Below are 16,326 nucleotides of genomic sequence, written 5' to 3'. Positions count from 1 at the left end.
GCACTGGAGTGGTTGGAAGAATCAGACTCTATTTTAAGTGTGTGCTGTTTTGTGTTTTTTATACCATTAACCACAGAGAGTGGTATTGGGCCTGGAAAACCAAACTGCTGTACCCCTGGTGATGATGGGAAGTCCATTTAGCTTTCATTTTCTTTAGGGACCTGTGATGGAGTATTTTTCTTTTTCTAATGCTTTCACGGTTGTGTTTCATGCACCGCTAAATGTATCACAGCAAAATCCAATTCAGTCTTAAGAATAATCACTTTGTAAGTGTAGAGGATATACCTTTCAATACACTTCACAATGATCTAGAGGATTTATTGAATAATGAAGTGGTGAAACCAAGCAAGACAGTATGGAGGACTGGTAGGATGTCCAGAAGGATTTAATAAAACTGGATGATTGGGCAATGTGATGGCAAATGAACTTCAGTGAAGTTAAACACATGATAATGCATTAGGGGAAATAATTTAAGATGCTTATGTGCACTGATGAATTCTGAATTAGCTGCAACTTCTCAAGTGTAAGAACTTGTTATCAGAGGTAGTACAAGGTCTAATAACTGATGCAGAAGAAAATAGTGGAGAGGTCTTGAATCACGTTAGTACAGAGTGGAAAGAAATTTTTCTGAACAATACCCTTTACTGAAAACATAGAGAATGCAACAAATGTTGATTTTAATTCAAGTAAGAGAAATTGCTCCTGACTTAACTTCCTAAGATCAGTTCCAGTTTCTCAATCTAAATGGATGATGAGTTGTGCTGACAGTGGTATTTGAACTTGGTAATTCAGCACTAAAACCATCTTATATTGATCAGACTGAAAAGTGACTGGACGAAATCTGGTCTCCTTCATGTTAGAGGAACTTTTGCTTTTAATTTACCTGGGCCTGGGATTTTACTCCAGTTCCACCGTTAAAGTCAATAGTAGACTTATGTATCCTACTGACTAAAACTAAACTGGCTGTTGTTGTGCCAGTGTTGCATATATAAGGCATAAAAAACTTACACAGTCTAATAAGACAAGAAAATAGCCATTGGCAAATAAAGAAAATATTTAGTAGAGAACTTTAATCTTCACTAACAAAATTAGTTTTAATTTTTTCCCCCACATTTGAAAAGAAAAAATGTAAAAGAAAAAAGTGTGTGAAACTCTCCTTTCCATTGACTGGGGGAGAATCAGCACAAATATGTGCACACATATACACATGTATATAAAGAGAGCGGGAAGGATGGCCTTGGCAAGAGATTAAAATAAAAGGATTAAAATGCCATTACATATAAACAAATATGAATTCATGGATTTCAAATGATATTTGACTGCGTGGATAATAATGACTGCAGTGTTTACTTCTGTTGCTTAGGAAAGCTGCATATGTTTACAATATTGACATTTGAAACTTAAATTCTTTTGTCATGTTGTGCTGTTCCATTTTATAACTGATGAAGAGATTTATCTTTGAGATAAAAGCTTCTCTTGGCAGAACTTGCAATCGGATAGTATTTAGCACTTGCAGAACATCAGACTTGGAGCAGGGGTTGCTGGGTTTTGGGTGTTACTCCAGTGAGCAAATTGGGATCAATGTGGCTGTGGCCCAGACTCTGCCTGCCGTGCTGGCTGGGAGGAGTAAACAGAAGCTGGAAGGGAAAGGTGTGTCTTTTGGGCACCAATATATCCAAAATTTACCACCCATCATAAATGAGAATGTGGAATTCACCTCTATGCAAAGGATCCACCAAGGCTTCTCGTAGGAGTAAAGTTCCCTCGGAAATAGTGTGTCAGTCAGCTGTAGATCAAAGACTATTTCACTGAACCACAATGAATTTAGCCTTTCTTTGAAGGTAAGAATACACTATAGTACTGTTGCAAATAGGTTAATTATTATTTAGAGGGGTAATTGTTCTCTGGCAGGTCACAGTTCACAGCACAAAGAAACCTTGGATTTGAATCCAAGAATCCTTGCTCCCAATATTTGTTTCTACTTAATACATATTTGTCGTTCTGGCTTTGGCACTGGAGTGAAAGTACTTTTTCTTCAGTTACATACCAGACTGAATATTGCTGAGCATATATTGAATGTATGCAGGTTCCAAGTTTTTCCAGCAGCCATAACTGCTCAAGCTGCACAGGCACCATCACTGCATAAGCCATAAGCCATAACTGCACAAGCTGCATTTGTTTCCCTGTTACGATTCTTGGCTTGTCTTTAACCACCACCATTTAAAACAAAATTCTCTAAAGCAAAAAAAAAAAGACCCCATTTTCAGACAGTGAAAATGTTAAATTTGGAAAGAAAAACGTTCTGAATTCTTTCTCACTATTTCTGGAAGAATTGTTTCAGTCAGTTTTACCAAAGCTATATGTTACATCAGAATTATCAGATGTTAAAACCTGATATTAGCCCAACTCTGCCGTGCACTGAAAGAAGAAAGATTGCCCAGCCTTCTCTTTCTGAGTATCTTTTTATACATATCCAGAGCCTCAGACAGCTTTGCCCAAGAAAAGAAGTCCTGATGAAATGAGTTATGCTTTTTTGAATCACTGACAAGACAGTATATGGAGGCCTTTGTAGACTTCTGCCTGTGCTATATACCAGGTCTGCTGCTGAAATACCCTGTGCTACTTGGTCCAAAGACACTGGATTTTGGTAACCAGATGGCCTGTGGGCTATAGCTCTGACTTGCAGCTCTGGAGTGTGAGCTGTCTAGTGCTGTCTACGAAATAAAATGTGCTAACACAGCATAGCATGAGTTTGGTCTCTTCCAGATGTTCACCAGAGTATAGTCAAGAGCTGACATGAAGTAGTCAAAGAAAGGAAGATGGTTGGTGCTTGTGTATAGTTCCTAGATTCATTATCTCAGTCATAGTGATAGAGAGAGCTTCTTTTTAGCAGATATCAGTGTTTCTAAACAGATCCAGATGACCACTGAAGGTTTACCCTTTGAAGGAAGGGAGTGCTTCAGTTCTAGCAGCTGTGAGGCATTATGTTTTCAAAGATAGTCAGAATCATGTGTGGTCCTTAAGAATTTATAGCACAGCTTCCCTGGAGGGCAATTTTGATACCAGCCTCTATCAGACTGACAGATAGGGCCGTAGAAATACCTATCTTGAAGGCAGCTCCTCTACTACCTGTAGCCTTACCCACTGTCATTTAAATGACCTCCTTCTCAGAGCATGTGTCGCAGTGGCTAGAAACAATATTGTTTTCAAAATAGCAACTTCAGATACTGTCTTGCCCCTTCTACAGAACAGTATCATTTGTGACTTCCCATATGGTTCCTAATTTTGTCTCCTCCTCAGCTCTTGGCACACCCAATCACTACTTTTGCATGAATCTTGCTCCCATCAGTACTGGAATTAAAGCTACAAATATCAAAGTGGCAATTTGTACTGGAAACCTAAATTATACAGAGGCTTTTGGGCCTCTCTTGTATCAATGTTCTTCCTTGAATGTTCTCCCACTGAAGCATCTCTTGCAGGGTGAAAAACTTCCATATCTGCAGTTGTCAGAACTGTCACAAACCTCATCAGGAATGTCCAATATACCACACACACATTATCTCCTCTGCCTGTCTAGGCCTCCCTGTGAACCATGGGAATCCACCTACAACCTTTTAATGCATGATAAGTGTAAGATATCCTGAGCAAGATGTGGTGGCAGTAGAGACCTACTTTAAAAGTTCAGAGCTAAGCTGAGCTTTGAGCTGTGTGAGATCTGAAGTACCTCTGCCAGCAGCAGCTAAGTGCCAGGTCTGGAATCTTTGTGGAGTGGGATGGAAGCCTGGCCTTCAGTCCAGAGGGGCCAGGACACAAAAGGATGTGGCTTGCCTAGTTACTAGTCTTTATTTGCAGTCATTTGTGTTTTTCTTGTTCTCCCAGTCTCCCAGCACCTCCCTCCTCCACGCTTGCCTGTAGCATACAATACTTGCACTACTCTGTGTCCTCATGAAGCTCCTGAGGGAGGTTTATAGGCAGCAGGGAAAGGCAACCTGCTATCAGGTGGAAAAGAAAATGTCAAAAGGACAATAAATGAAGAATATCTGGAAACTCTGAAACCATAGATGTAAGACAGGCTGAAAAGATATCTAGGGAAGGTGGCAGAAGAGGAGATTTGCTCAGCAAGAGTCTTAAAGCTCTCTGGAGTGAAGTAGTTACTGGAAAGCAGGGAAATGCTGAATAACCAACCCCTGCTTCTAGCGTCAGGAAGAGTTATGACTGCCTCTGAGATTTAGTGGAAAGAATGGCTGTGTGCTTGAAGGAGTGTGCCTGAAAACTCAAAGTCACTCATCTGGTGCGCCAGTTTTGGCCTCAGTAATTTACTGATTACTGCCTTCAGTAACATTAATTCTGTTTTCAGAAAAATACAAAATCCAAACTGCCACTGAAAAAAGAAAACCCCAGCTGAGAGGCATCTTGTGACAGCTCCTTATTTGAGGCTCTGCAGATAAGACTTACCCAGATTTGTTACATGAGCAATACTGTGATGTTTGCTGAAACACAGAACATAATTTGATTAACCTTCTTCCTTTGTGCAATTCGGTAAAAGACATTCCAGTTACTGGGTGTAGTCTGGTGCCAACATTATACTGTACATTTTCAGTGTTATAGATGTTTAGAGCAGGGTAAACAGCAGCCAGGTAAAGGGTCTGTAAAGATGGCTGGCAGGATTTGTACATGTAGTTTGTAGTAAGAAGGTCTAGGAGATTTTGAAAGGTTGTCAAAGATGACACCACCTGATTCCATAAGAATCATGGAATCATGAGTCATTAAAGATACCTTTAATGTGTTAGCTGATTAATCTTAGGTTTTCTAGGGCTTCTTAGGAGAATCCAAAGCCTAAATACTTCAACAAATGTAGAGATCAAATAATTTAGTTTTCTAACTTTTGACAAAGAAAAAAATAAACTGAGCTCAAATTGGTTTCGTTTTTGCATACTCCACCATTACTTTTCTTTTATCCCAGGAAGAAACTTCTTTCTCACACTAACTCATATTGGTGAAATGGAAAACAGGTTAGTATTTATGTCCAACCATGTGTGAAATTAGGATCCTACAAGTGCACAAAAATGAACGCTTGTGGTAATAAAGTGGTAGTCACTGTTTAATTCTAATGCATGCTTCACCTTAAAATTGGTTTTCTGAATAACTACTACGTACATTTACATTCTTCCTAAAACATTTTAATATTTAATATTTCCTTTTTCTGGTCTAGCTCTGTAACTCTTTCTGCACTGGGCAGAACTTGCCTGGGAGGTTGCCTGGAGTTTAGGAGCTCACAGTAAATAAGTACTGCTCAGAATCTGGCAAAATTGTGGAATTAGGATTAAATGTTTGCAGGCAACATAGAATAAAATGTTCCAGTTTAACAGTGCTTAAGACTGATGTACATAATACAGTGTAGACTTGTCCAACACAAGCTTCTCTATTCTTCCCTGCTGCAGTAAAGGAAGTCTGGCTGAGGGATACCACCTCAGTGATTAGGTTTTTAACTTTTCTTTCCATTAGTTAACAGAACCTGTGATCCTTTAGCACTAACAACTTATTTAACAAGGATATCCAAATAGTTACCAGGGAGAAAAGGATTTTCAGTCACTATTGACTCTTTCCAGTTTCATATCTGTAAATTCAAAGACCTGTATCATCGTGTGCAATGCATCAGCTTTCTGCCTGCCGCTAATTCAGTTTAAGCTTCAGTAGACAGAGTGGCAAACGCAGTTCTCTGTCTCCTGGAAGAGGCACATTTGTCTGTTTGCAAACATCTAGCCACAGTGACAAAACTACTGTTATTTTTTTTTTCATTGTCTTGCTAATTATTACACTTCTTTTTCTGGATGAGAGGGATGTTTCTGGAGAGGAGTGGTTATTGCTCAGCTTTCTGTCCAAGTTCAAGGAAATTGGAACAAATGTCAACTCTGGAAGCTGACTAAATGGCAATTGAGTAGACATTCTCGCCCCAGCTTTGATGCAGATGGGAAGGATAACATCAGCGGGAATGATGCTGGGACAAGGGACTTGGCATGGGATTAAAACTTGCTCTATGCCTGCCCATACAGCTGTTCCACATCTGAGCAAAGGGTAGAGCTACCCTATGTCAGGAAATGTATGTATGGATTCTGCAAAGCCAACCTCGATGTGCATGTGCTGTCTGCTAGCCACAGAAATCATCTTTGGCATATATGTGGGCTTCTGAGTCTAAGCATATGAAACATGACTTCTGCCTCCTCCATCCTGCTCTAGAGGCTTCTTTGCACACCGTTTCCTTTGCAGCATTCCTGATGGAGTAGAATATGAATGAAATTTTCTACTTCCTGTGCCTGATCCTATTTAAGAGCATAATTTTGACTCTTAATACCTAGACATAGGTCTGAACAGGTCTCTGGGTGTGAGAAATTCTTCTCACACAATCCAGAATGTAGCTGCAAATAATTTATTAACAAGGCAGCCTTAGGTGTTTTTAAGACTGATGTTTTCCTGCTCTGCCATTCAGGTTTTCTCTTTGATCCTACATCTTAACACTCTGTATTTATACATTGCTGTGACACCGAAAGGGAGGGACTTTCTGCACAAATAATGGTCTGCAGCTCATCTGCTGTGCCTGGAAGGAAGGATTTTCTCCCTGTTCATTTTTGAATGAGAACCTTTGGTGCGTGTCCTATGTCTTGCAGCACTTGGCTCCTGATCCTTTGTGTGGGACATCCATGTTTCTTCCTTGGAGTGCCTTACTGTTTCCAGCAGCACAACTGCCCTAGAACCTTCAAATACATGTATCCTGTTTTGGATCTGCTGTCCTGGAAAGATGAATTTTACTCATTTCTTGTACAAATTCTTCTCCCTCCTCCCATTCTATAGTTTGCAAGCTCATGAAATTCAGCTAAAAACTGTTGTGTCTCAGGTGCTGCCTATTGCCATCCCACCATGAGACTTGATTGTAGTAGAGGCCTTAAATCAAAAGCCTGTGTGACAGTTTCTGATCTTTGAGAAGCTTTAGGGACTATCACAAATAAAACTACTTGTACCTAGTTAAATGAAGTAATTTGGTATGGATTGAGGTATTTGTCAAGTAGAACCGTGCAAAAGATTAAAGCAGTGTCTGTCAGTGAAACTAGTGTATGTTGGCTTATGTAATTCTACAGGGGTGGTTTTTTTGTGTTTTCTTTTTCAAGGAAACTGTAGGTGCCTTCAGCATTAGATCTAGAAAGAGAATTCTACATTGCAGAAAGTATTTCATTCTATATTTAACAGCTCTTCTTTGAACAACAAAAACTGTAAACTTTTGCTGAGACTTGAAGTCATGGTGGTTCCCAGTTGTTAATGATATTTTACAGTGACAGCTCTGCTCTGCTTGAAATATTAATAAAAATAGGAGCTCATTTCATGTCTAGGGTTGCACTAAAATTTACTGATAGCTGAACGTGCTGCTCCTCATCCTTCATTGCCACGGCGTGTGCATATGAGAGGTGTGTGCAAAATGGAACAGTGGGACTGTTGCTTCAATGACAATACCATGAAGACAATGACTATACTGTGCAGGGCTTCCCTGGCCAACAGAGCTGCAAGCACAGAAGAACAAACTCACCATGCCTTGCACAGCAGAGATGGACAACAAAAATGCACGGCTAAGTCTTGATGTACTTCAATGAAACTGGAATAAAACACCATCCAAACACCTTTATTCTTTAACAAGTAGAAATTCCCATTTGTTTCAAAGTATGAGAGATCTGGGACCATTCTTGCGCTAATTAAGTTGTTCTGCAAAGAAAAGAAATCCTTTGTTTTCAGAAGATATCAGTATTTTATAGGGCTAAATATAAGTGCCTTAACTGGTTTAATCATTAAGCAGGAATCTGTGTAGGCATCAGGATGGCAGGTCAGCTAGATTAACTGCTTTCCCTCCCTCTGCATTTCTTAATGTGTTTGATTGCAGGTTATACAAATGAAGATGCTTTCTGTAGCCTACATGATTTCTGCAACTGTTGCTGTAGGCCATGCCTGCAGGGTTCCTAATAAAATGGGAATAAAAATTTCTCTATCATTGACAACATTCATTCCCTTTGGATGATGCTAAACCTTCCCTGCTTACACATGTAACTCCTGTCTAGCTTGTAAGGATGCTCCTGGAGGAGGAATGCTTTGACTCTAAAAACTGCCAGACTGTACCAAACCCTGAGCGGATTCAAAGTGCTTCCTGAGGATGCCACATCCTACCCAAAGACCGAGGCTTTAGCCCACACTCACACCTCAACTTGCACAAAAGAGTTGGGGAGAGAATGATGGTTAAGTAGGGAATCTGGATTGGGGGATTGCAGGTGTGCAGGGATGAGATATCGGAATGGGATTTGAAATGATGCAGCTTGCTTAAGCCTGGAAGATGGGAGGTTCTTCTGCATCCTGTTGTGATGTGGAAGAAGGGGTGAATGGTCGCTGAAGAAAGTCTGGTGCTTGAAAGACTGATTGTAATTAGGTGCACGTGCTGTGGTAATGTGGTGACGTAATTAGGTGCTGAGGGCCGTGGTTTAGTGGTGGGCTTGGCAGTGTGAGGTGAGTGGTTGGACTTGATGGTCTCAGAGGTCTTTTCCAACCAAAATAATTCTATGATTTGCTTCTCAATTCTGTTTCAATTCCAGCTGTAAACAGTAAGGTCAAAGAACATGTGACTGGGATCTCCATGCCCATCCTGTCTGGTCTTGATAGGTTTCTGCAGGGAGGGTTTCAGCCTTTTATCAAATGCAATGTATCCAGTCAGTGTGCATACACTCAAATCCAGCCTTCTCCTATGCTCCATTGAGAAGGGATCAGATAGGGGAAATCCATGTTTCTCTGCTGTCTAAAATTCTCTGGGCTGAAAAAGGAAAGGTTCTGCCAGCCTCAGCTGCTGCCTACCTGACAGACTGAGATCTGATCCAAACTGAGGTGCCTACAACCCGTTGGCTCTGAGATTTCTGCTATTTAGAGTATTTTCTTTCTTGAGCTGCACTAGGTTGATATTTAGGTCTTCTGAAGTCCTCCAGCGAGTCTCTCTGTGGTGACCAGGTTCCCAGAAACATTTTGCCCTGATCTGCTACAGCTGATTCCCTCCTGTGCACCTATAGAGTCCTTTAAACATCAAAGGTTCTCAGTGGCAAGAGAGTGATGATTGGGCATTACTCCTCTGGGACAAAGACACTGAAGGCACAGGCACCTACTACCTAGAAGCCTTTTGTTATTGGGAGTAGGAGATGGGGTTCTGCAGCATGGATGGGTTATCCAAGAGCAATATGGCCAGAGGAGCAATTACTCCAACAGCTGCATCTTTTTTCTAATGGCAGATGTAACAAAGATAAACAACTGTCAGGTGTGTGAGCAGCACTCCTATTTTACAATTGTATCTCGAGTAGGTGGGGCAGCAGTGTTTCTCCTTAAGCAGGCTGCTAGTTTGAGAGCTGTTATGGGATTATAGAAGAATGAGGAGCTGGTGAGACTTCAAATAGGTGAACAGGAGAAGAAAAGGAAAGTACCCAAATAGCAAACATCTGTCTTTCTATCTCTGCCTGTCTGTGCTTGAAATCTTGATAGCTGGGCTCAGGGAATAATGTTTAACACAGCTGCTAACAAAAGTAAAACCAAGTATTCCTCACAGCACTCCTTTGGAGACAACAATTATTGTCTCAAATCACAAGTATTGGAGCTACAGCAGAGAAATAAAAACCATTTGGCTAACTGCATCAACGTCTGAGCTGGGAGCAGGGTCTTGGCTTTTCAAACTCCTTTTTGGCTCTCTAGTCGCCCAGGATTGTAAGGAGTAAAATACGAAGACATACCTGCAACAACACGCAGGTTCAGTAATCGTTTCCAAAGCAATTGTGCCCCACAGCCCAGGAATTAAAAGAACAAACAAAAAAAAAGCCCTATAACCAAACCCTAAAACAAAGACGTTCTTTTTTTTTCCCTGTACCCAGCCCGGTGTTCGCTGTCCTCCTCCCGTACCTGCCCAGCCGGCAGCCCCCGCCGTTAGGCACCGGAGGGGAGGCATGGCAGCGGCCGGCGATGCACAGCAGCACGGCTGCGGGGCGCACAGGGCGAGGAAATAAAAGCGCCCCCCGCCGCCGGGGCGCCCGAGCCCGCACCTGTGCCCAGCGCCGCGCCCGTGCTGCCCCGGCGGCGGGGGGCGCCGCAGCCCGCCCGCGGCCCGGCCTCCCTCAGGAAGTGCCGGTAGGGAAGCGGCGGGGGCGGCCGCCGGGGGCCGGGCTGCGCTGTCAGCGCGGCGAGGGGCAGCGGCGGCGGGGGGGCGCGGAGCGGAGCAGGTCGGAACAATAGCGGGTGGAGAGGAGGGGGCCGGCGGCAGCGGCGGCGGGGCTCGGCACCGGCACCCCGCCCCGGGCCGCGCCGCCCAGCGCAGCCCAGCGCAGCCCGCGGGCAGCGCAGCCCAGCCCCGGGGCAGCCGCCCCGCAGGCACCGCGGAAGGGATGATCCGGGCGGCGCTCGGCTGGGCTCGCTGCTAAACGCGCCTCCATCCCTCCCTCCCTCCTCTTCTCCCTCCCTCTTTCTCTCTCTTGCTCTCTCTCTCTCTCTCTCGGCTCTCCTCCTCCCTAACTCACTGGATATTACCAGCCGCCGGGCTCGCCGCCGCCTCTCCCCCAGCCATGAATCCCGCCGAAGGGGCGGCGGAGGAAGGCGCTGTCCCCGACTCCGAGGTGGATGCTTTCTTCCGAACAGGTAGGGAAGCCGCGGGGAAGGGGCCGGGGCAGCGCCGGGCCCTGCCTCCGCCTTGGGATGCGGGGCTGGCGGCGGCGGCGCGGGGAGGGAGAAGGAGGGGATCCCCGGCTGGCTCCTCGCTTTGTCAGCCGCAACATTTGGGCTCGTCTGTGCCCCGGTGTCCCCTCCCGCCCCCAGAAGGATGCTACCGCGGGGCTGCGCTCCCTCTCGCTTCGGGAGGAGACCGGTGGGGCCCCTCGCCCCTGGACAAGCACAAAAACCCCGCGGGGATGCTCGGGGAGAGCTGCCGCGTCGTCTCCCCCGAGGCGGCCGACCGGGTACCGGCCGGGATTTGCAAGCGGAGGCGTCTGCCCGCCCCGCTCCGCCCGGGCAACCCCCACCCCGGTGCCCCGCGGTGGGCAGCGCTCGCCCGCAGCCGCGCGGCCGGCCGGGCATCACCTCGCGGGGACGGGCTCGCAGAGTATCTCAGGGCTGGGCGAGAGCCGCCTTTCGCTCTCCCGCGTCGGAGGATGCTGAAGTGGAGCAGAAGTGTATCTGGGCTACACCAGAGCGGCGCGGGGCCTTCGCTAATGATGCAGCGGTTAATCATGTTGTCTGGGTAGTGGGTACGTGCTGGGGACCCCACTGCACCACGCGCTTGTGAGGCATGTTTGTGTGGAAGCCCTCAGCTCTGAAACGTGGTTTTGCACAGGATTAGCATCTCAACTGAAATCTCTGTTGAATCAACTTGTGGTCTGACTGCACCCGTGTCGTCGTTGTGTGTCGTCGCCCCCCCCCCCCAATCTTAAGAAAGTATTATAGGCTTCTTGGTAGATTTTTAATTAAAAATTGTAAAGGATTAAATGCTTGTTTCATAAGGGGATTGACCCTTTTAGGCTGTGACTGACACTTAGTGCCACAGCTGTTTGTCAAGACTTGGCTTTTCAGCTGTTTTCCCCCCTTCTACCTGCTCATTAGCTACACTGAGTGCTTTGATCTCCAGTTACAAAAAAAACACAATCGTGTAATCACCAAAACTTTAAAGAAGTAAAATCCTCAAGGCCTGCAGCAGCTCCCTGCTATGGTAGACTGCACCCCATTTATGTGAAAACCCTTTGATCTAGAGGATAACTATAATAAAGACTGGCTGTGTGTATCTTGTGATCCACAAGCCATTAAGCTATAGGATATTTGCCTGTTGATAGCCTACCTGGTTACAAGCTAATTTCCTAAGTCTCAACAAGGACAGATTTGTTCTAAAAACAAAAAGGAAAATAACTCACCAATTTTCCTTTTAAAGGAAATCTGTTAATTAAGGTTCCCCCAACCTTTTCTCTGTCTCCCCTAAGAAGGGGAGAGAGCAGAATATTTTCTCTGTGATCCTGCCTTCTCAACATAAGCACGTTAGCACAATTGAATTTGGAGAGAGTCAAATCTGCCTGGCTTATGTGAAAAAAGACTTCCTAAATGAGGAAAAAGCACAGGGAGCCATGGGACTAGACATTTCTCCCAATCTGCCTCCTTCACCTGAAACTGCTCCTCCAGATCCACGAATACACTTGTCATCTGCCTTATACACTTAACCTGGAGATTTCAGAAAACCTCCTAATGCTTCTGCTTCTTGAGGAAACAAAACCACAGGAACCTGGGCCTGGAAGGGATGCCCAAGCCACATCCTTGCACTGAAGCATGTACGCACAGGCCATCCCTGATGTGTGTCTCAGCTACCTTAAGCTTTCTCGAAGGAGATGGCAAAATCCTTGTTTCTACACCATTAGGTAGTATCTTGTTCCCAAAAAGATGACAGAAAAACACCCCTCTATTAGTAATTAATTTTGAATGTCAGCTGTTATAATGATCAGGCAACATTGCTGAGAAATGGGGAAAGGGCAGGGGAGCAAGTACCACTCGTGTGAAATTGCACTTTTGGGTTCTTGTGCTGTTTGTACACCTCTGGCTGCTTGAGTTTGTGTGCTGCTCTGGTGCCTCTCTGAAGCTGGATTGGGTGGCTGGTAGAGACAACAGTTGATGTGGGGCTTAGAAGAACAGCTGTAGCCAGGCTACAACTGACTCTCCCATTCCCCCTTTCATCTGTCGTTGGCAATCTTGCCTGAGTAAGGACTTTGGGATAGGATCTGATTTGTGAAAGCTACAGAGACCTGTATTGTCTTTTTCCCTTGCTATTTGGTTTATTTTTCTTTTCTTCTCTTCCTTCTGTCCTGACCTGTATTTTGGATTTCTAAAGCATTACCACTGTGGCTTGCATGCCCTTGTACACTCACATCAAATAAAAAAATGAATCTGTGGTCTAAAGATTAGCAGCTCCATCGCACAAGTGTACAGTAAACTGCCTAAACTCTTCCCAAATTGATAGCTACTACATGGAAAAGCATGAGCTCATTTTTCTCAGTGAAAAAAAATGGACTCCTAACAACTACTCTCTCACTCAGAGGCTTTTAGCAATGCACTAGGCTCTGCACTGAGCCAGAGGATCGGTAGGCTGCTCCCTGGTACCAGCAGAGGAGGCTGATGCTAGAGTAACACCCCCAGCAACACCCAAACACCCAGAGGGAACAGTCCCTTATCAGCTGTGACAACCGAAACAGCAGCTCTCTGAGCTGTACCTAGATAGTAAAACTGAAGGAATAGGCATGGGGTAATAAAGGAGGGTTTGTCCTCATGCTTATGCTGGTGAGAACTCGGAATGACTTTTCTTAAATGGGTGGATTTGACACCTGTGTGGTTGTTGCCGGCAGTCAGTTAAACCTCCCCAGGGACAGGCAGCGTAGGGACTGTTCTAGTTTTCACCATCAGATATACGCAGAGAGTAATTCAGTCTTCCTTTTAGAGAATCACTCCCATGTAATTGGGATACAAATTAACAGGCAGAGGGACTTTCAGGGCATCAATGACTATTGCAGTCTCCAGCTCTGATTTCTGGGATAACACTGGCTGCTGAATTGAGGCAGTAATTTCTGCGTGATGTCTATCGCTTCTGTTTGAGCTTATGTTTGAGTAAGAAACGAAAGCTATGCCTAGGTATGCCTTATAGAGTTTCTTCAGTTTATTTTGGTGACAGATAATATATGGGCAAGTTCTCTGGAACTCTCAGTAGTCTGTATTATTTATATTGTATGGAACCAATTCCAAATACTTGTTTCAAACATAAGGCAAGTCACTTTGTAAAGTGTAGAAATGTCAGATATCCCTTTGATACAGACAGGGAGGGAAAGCTTTACCTTTGTGCCTTAGCTGCAGGAATTTCTGCAGTGTGTTTTGGAAGCAGAGGTGAAACATACAAGGAAATCCTTTACCAAAATTTAAAATATTTATAGAGGTCAGGGACAGGACAATTTATCAAAATACCAATCACTGGCAAGGGTAATCATTGCTATTTCTTATCCACTAGCCAGTATGGTTTTATTTTCTAATTTATTTCTCTGGCACTTGAGTAGAGCATTGATTATGTCTGATAGGAAAATGCTGACTTTGTCATCAATACTTCCTGTGAGCAAGTTGAAAATTGATATTGTTCCATCTCCTTTGACTGCGATGAATTATTCTGTTTGCTCTCTGCTTCCCACCAGCCAGTTATACTTCCAGCTCTGTTCATTTGTGCAAGAGTGACTGGCAGCTCCACTGCTAAATAACTTTAAAATGATTGGCAGTGGCCAGGCTGTGTTTGATCAATGGATGTGCTTGAAATGATGTCTGCACAGAAGTGCTTCTCGAGGTTGATGGAATCAAGTGTCTCATCGTAGAGTGGATGAATTGATTCAGTCGAGTTGTCGCTGGGATGAGGTGTTCGTGTGATGCCTGGCTTCTTTACCTTCAGACTTGGTAATTTCTAAGGCCTAGTCTGGTTAATGTGCACTGATAAAGGAGACTCTGGTGTAGAAAAGACTGTCTGGTTGTGCCTACCACTCGGAAAACTCTTGTGTTTTTTAAGGTGATGCTGTTAATGAAAGTCTGTGCCACGCTCTGGTGGCTTTAACTGCCGACCCTGTCAGGAAAATGAGTTTTGTTCCTTTCTTTCCTTCTTGTCTAATGTACGTGGGTTTTTATGTGTTTGACATGGGAGAGGAGGACGATGATCTTGCTACATGTGGGGACCCAGATCATCCCAAGCCTCTGACATCGTGTGCTCCAATGCACAGGGTGACTCCGGGTGATTCTGTCCTGCTGGTGTCTCATCTCCTTCTCCTCAGGGAGAGATATCTGCTAGTCTGGGAACTGGCATGTAGACGTGGCAAAGGACATGTGGGTGAATCAAGGTCTTGGTGGGACCTGTCCTCTTCCTCTTCTCACGCTGCAGGCACTGGTCAGAACCTGCTGATTTCTGGGGTCTTGTGACAAAAGGGAAGGATCTCTTTTTGTCTGAACTCAGAAGGGAGCAATTTAAATTGGTGATTTATACCGAGAAATGCATTTGTTTCCCATACTCCTTCCTTCCTTCCTTCTCGCTCAGAAGTACATACAGGGCAACAGGGATGACATCTGATAGTCATTTACAATGTGTTTTTTCTGGATAACATTGCATCGTGTTATAGGCCAGTGGGAAGACATTTATTCTATTTGTTATTAATTCAATTAATGCTGAACAGAATTAGTTCCAGAGGAAGAGGCCTTTCTCACCCAGCTCCTGTTCAGAGCTGCTGTGTAATGAATTTCACAATCCTTGATTTCCAGGACAGGATGCAATAGGGAACATAAGCTTATAGCAGAAGTGTTAGTAAAGTACACAGGTAATGCAATAAGGCTCAATAAAGCAGCTTGATAATGGCACCTACTGAAGTTGTTTGGATTAGGAGAAACCTGTCGCCTATGCTGTGTCTTGGAGTTGAAACTCCAAAAGAAGTGCCATCCCAAAGTCATCAAAGATGAGCCCTGCACAATCTCCTGGTGACTGTAGACGTGACTTTATGTGTGGCCTTGGATGGCCTGTCTTGGAACGATGAGCTGCAAAGGTACAAGTGAGCATGGCTGTTTCCCACCACCTGCCTCCCATAGTGTATTTTATCAAGTCCCATAATAATAAATGGGACTGAAAATGGGAGCAACTTTGATGGGCTTAGTGGTTCCAAGCACAGCCTGATGTTAAGAGCCCGCTGGGGAGTCCTACGGCCAGACAGGTGCTCTGGACCTCTTGAAGGTTGAGGATGAAGTATTCTGTTGTTTCAGCTGCTGTGACCTTACAGTCCCTAGGAAGGTTGATTATGGATGTATAGCAGCTTTATTGCTCCACGGCGACACCGTACAGTACCCAGTGGTATTTTAAGTACTTCATAGTTATATCAAAGAAAATACTTATGGAGTATTAGGCCTTATAAACCCATAGCACTGTGCATTTTATGGCTGGAACTTAAAGCAAGTCATGAAACAACTTAGAGGCATTTTTGATTTTGTTTGATTTGGACTGGGGTCCCGCTTTTAATATTTCTCTGGATAAGCAAGTCCCATTTTACAGCCTTGCGTGGCACATGCACCCTGTGTTTAAGTGAAGGGACTACTTGGGGAATTTTGCCCAGTGAATCTGGCAAGAATAACAGTGAATATTATAATCTACGTGTTGCAATAGAAAGCTGGATACGGAAAGAGAAGTCAAAACTGATTGTCTGAATGGAGAACCTTAAAGTGTGGAGGGATGTAAAGGAA

General features: G+C 44.3%; 1 protein-coding gene across 5 annotated transcripts in view; it reads left to right on the top strand.

Annotated features, from left to right (window-relative positions):
* Window positions 1-10,431: 10,431 nt before the first annotated feature.
* Window positions 10,432-16,326, top strand: part of KALRN (kalirin RhoGEF kinase) — a 527,013-nt gene continuing 521,118 nt past the window's right edge. For all 5 annotated transcript variants that reach the window (XM_062005204.1, XM_062005203.1, XM_062005205.1 and 2 more), the window contains exon 1: window positions 10,432-10,692. In XM_062005204.1, coding sequence (XP_061861188.1) covers window positions 10,620-10,692 — 73 coding nt within the window. In that variant the 5' untranslated portion in view covers window positions 10,432-10,619. The remainder of the gene's footprint in view (window positions 10,693-16,326) is intronic.

The sequence above is a fragment of the Colius striatus genome, chromosome 11, assembly GCF_028858725.1.
Source record: "Colius striatus isolate bColStr4 chromosome 11, bColStr4.1.hap1, whole genome shotgun sequence".
NCBI classification, from domain to species: domain Eukaryota; kingdom Metazoa; phylum Chordata; class Aves; order Coliiformes; family Coliidae; genus Colius; species Colius striatus.
Note: the sequence above shows the minus strand (reverse complement) of the source record. Positions and strands in the feature narration are given on the sequence as shown.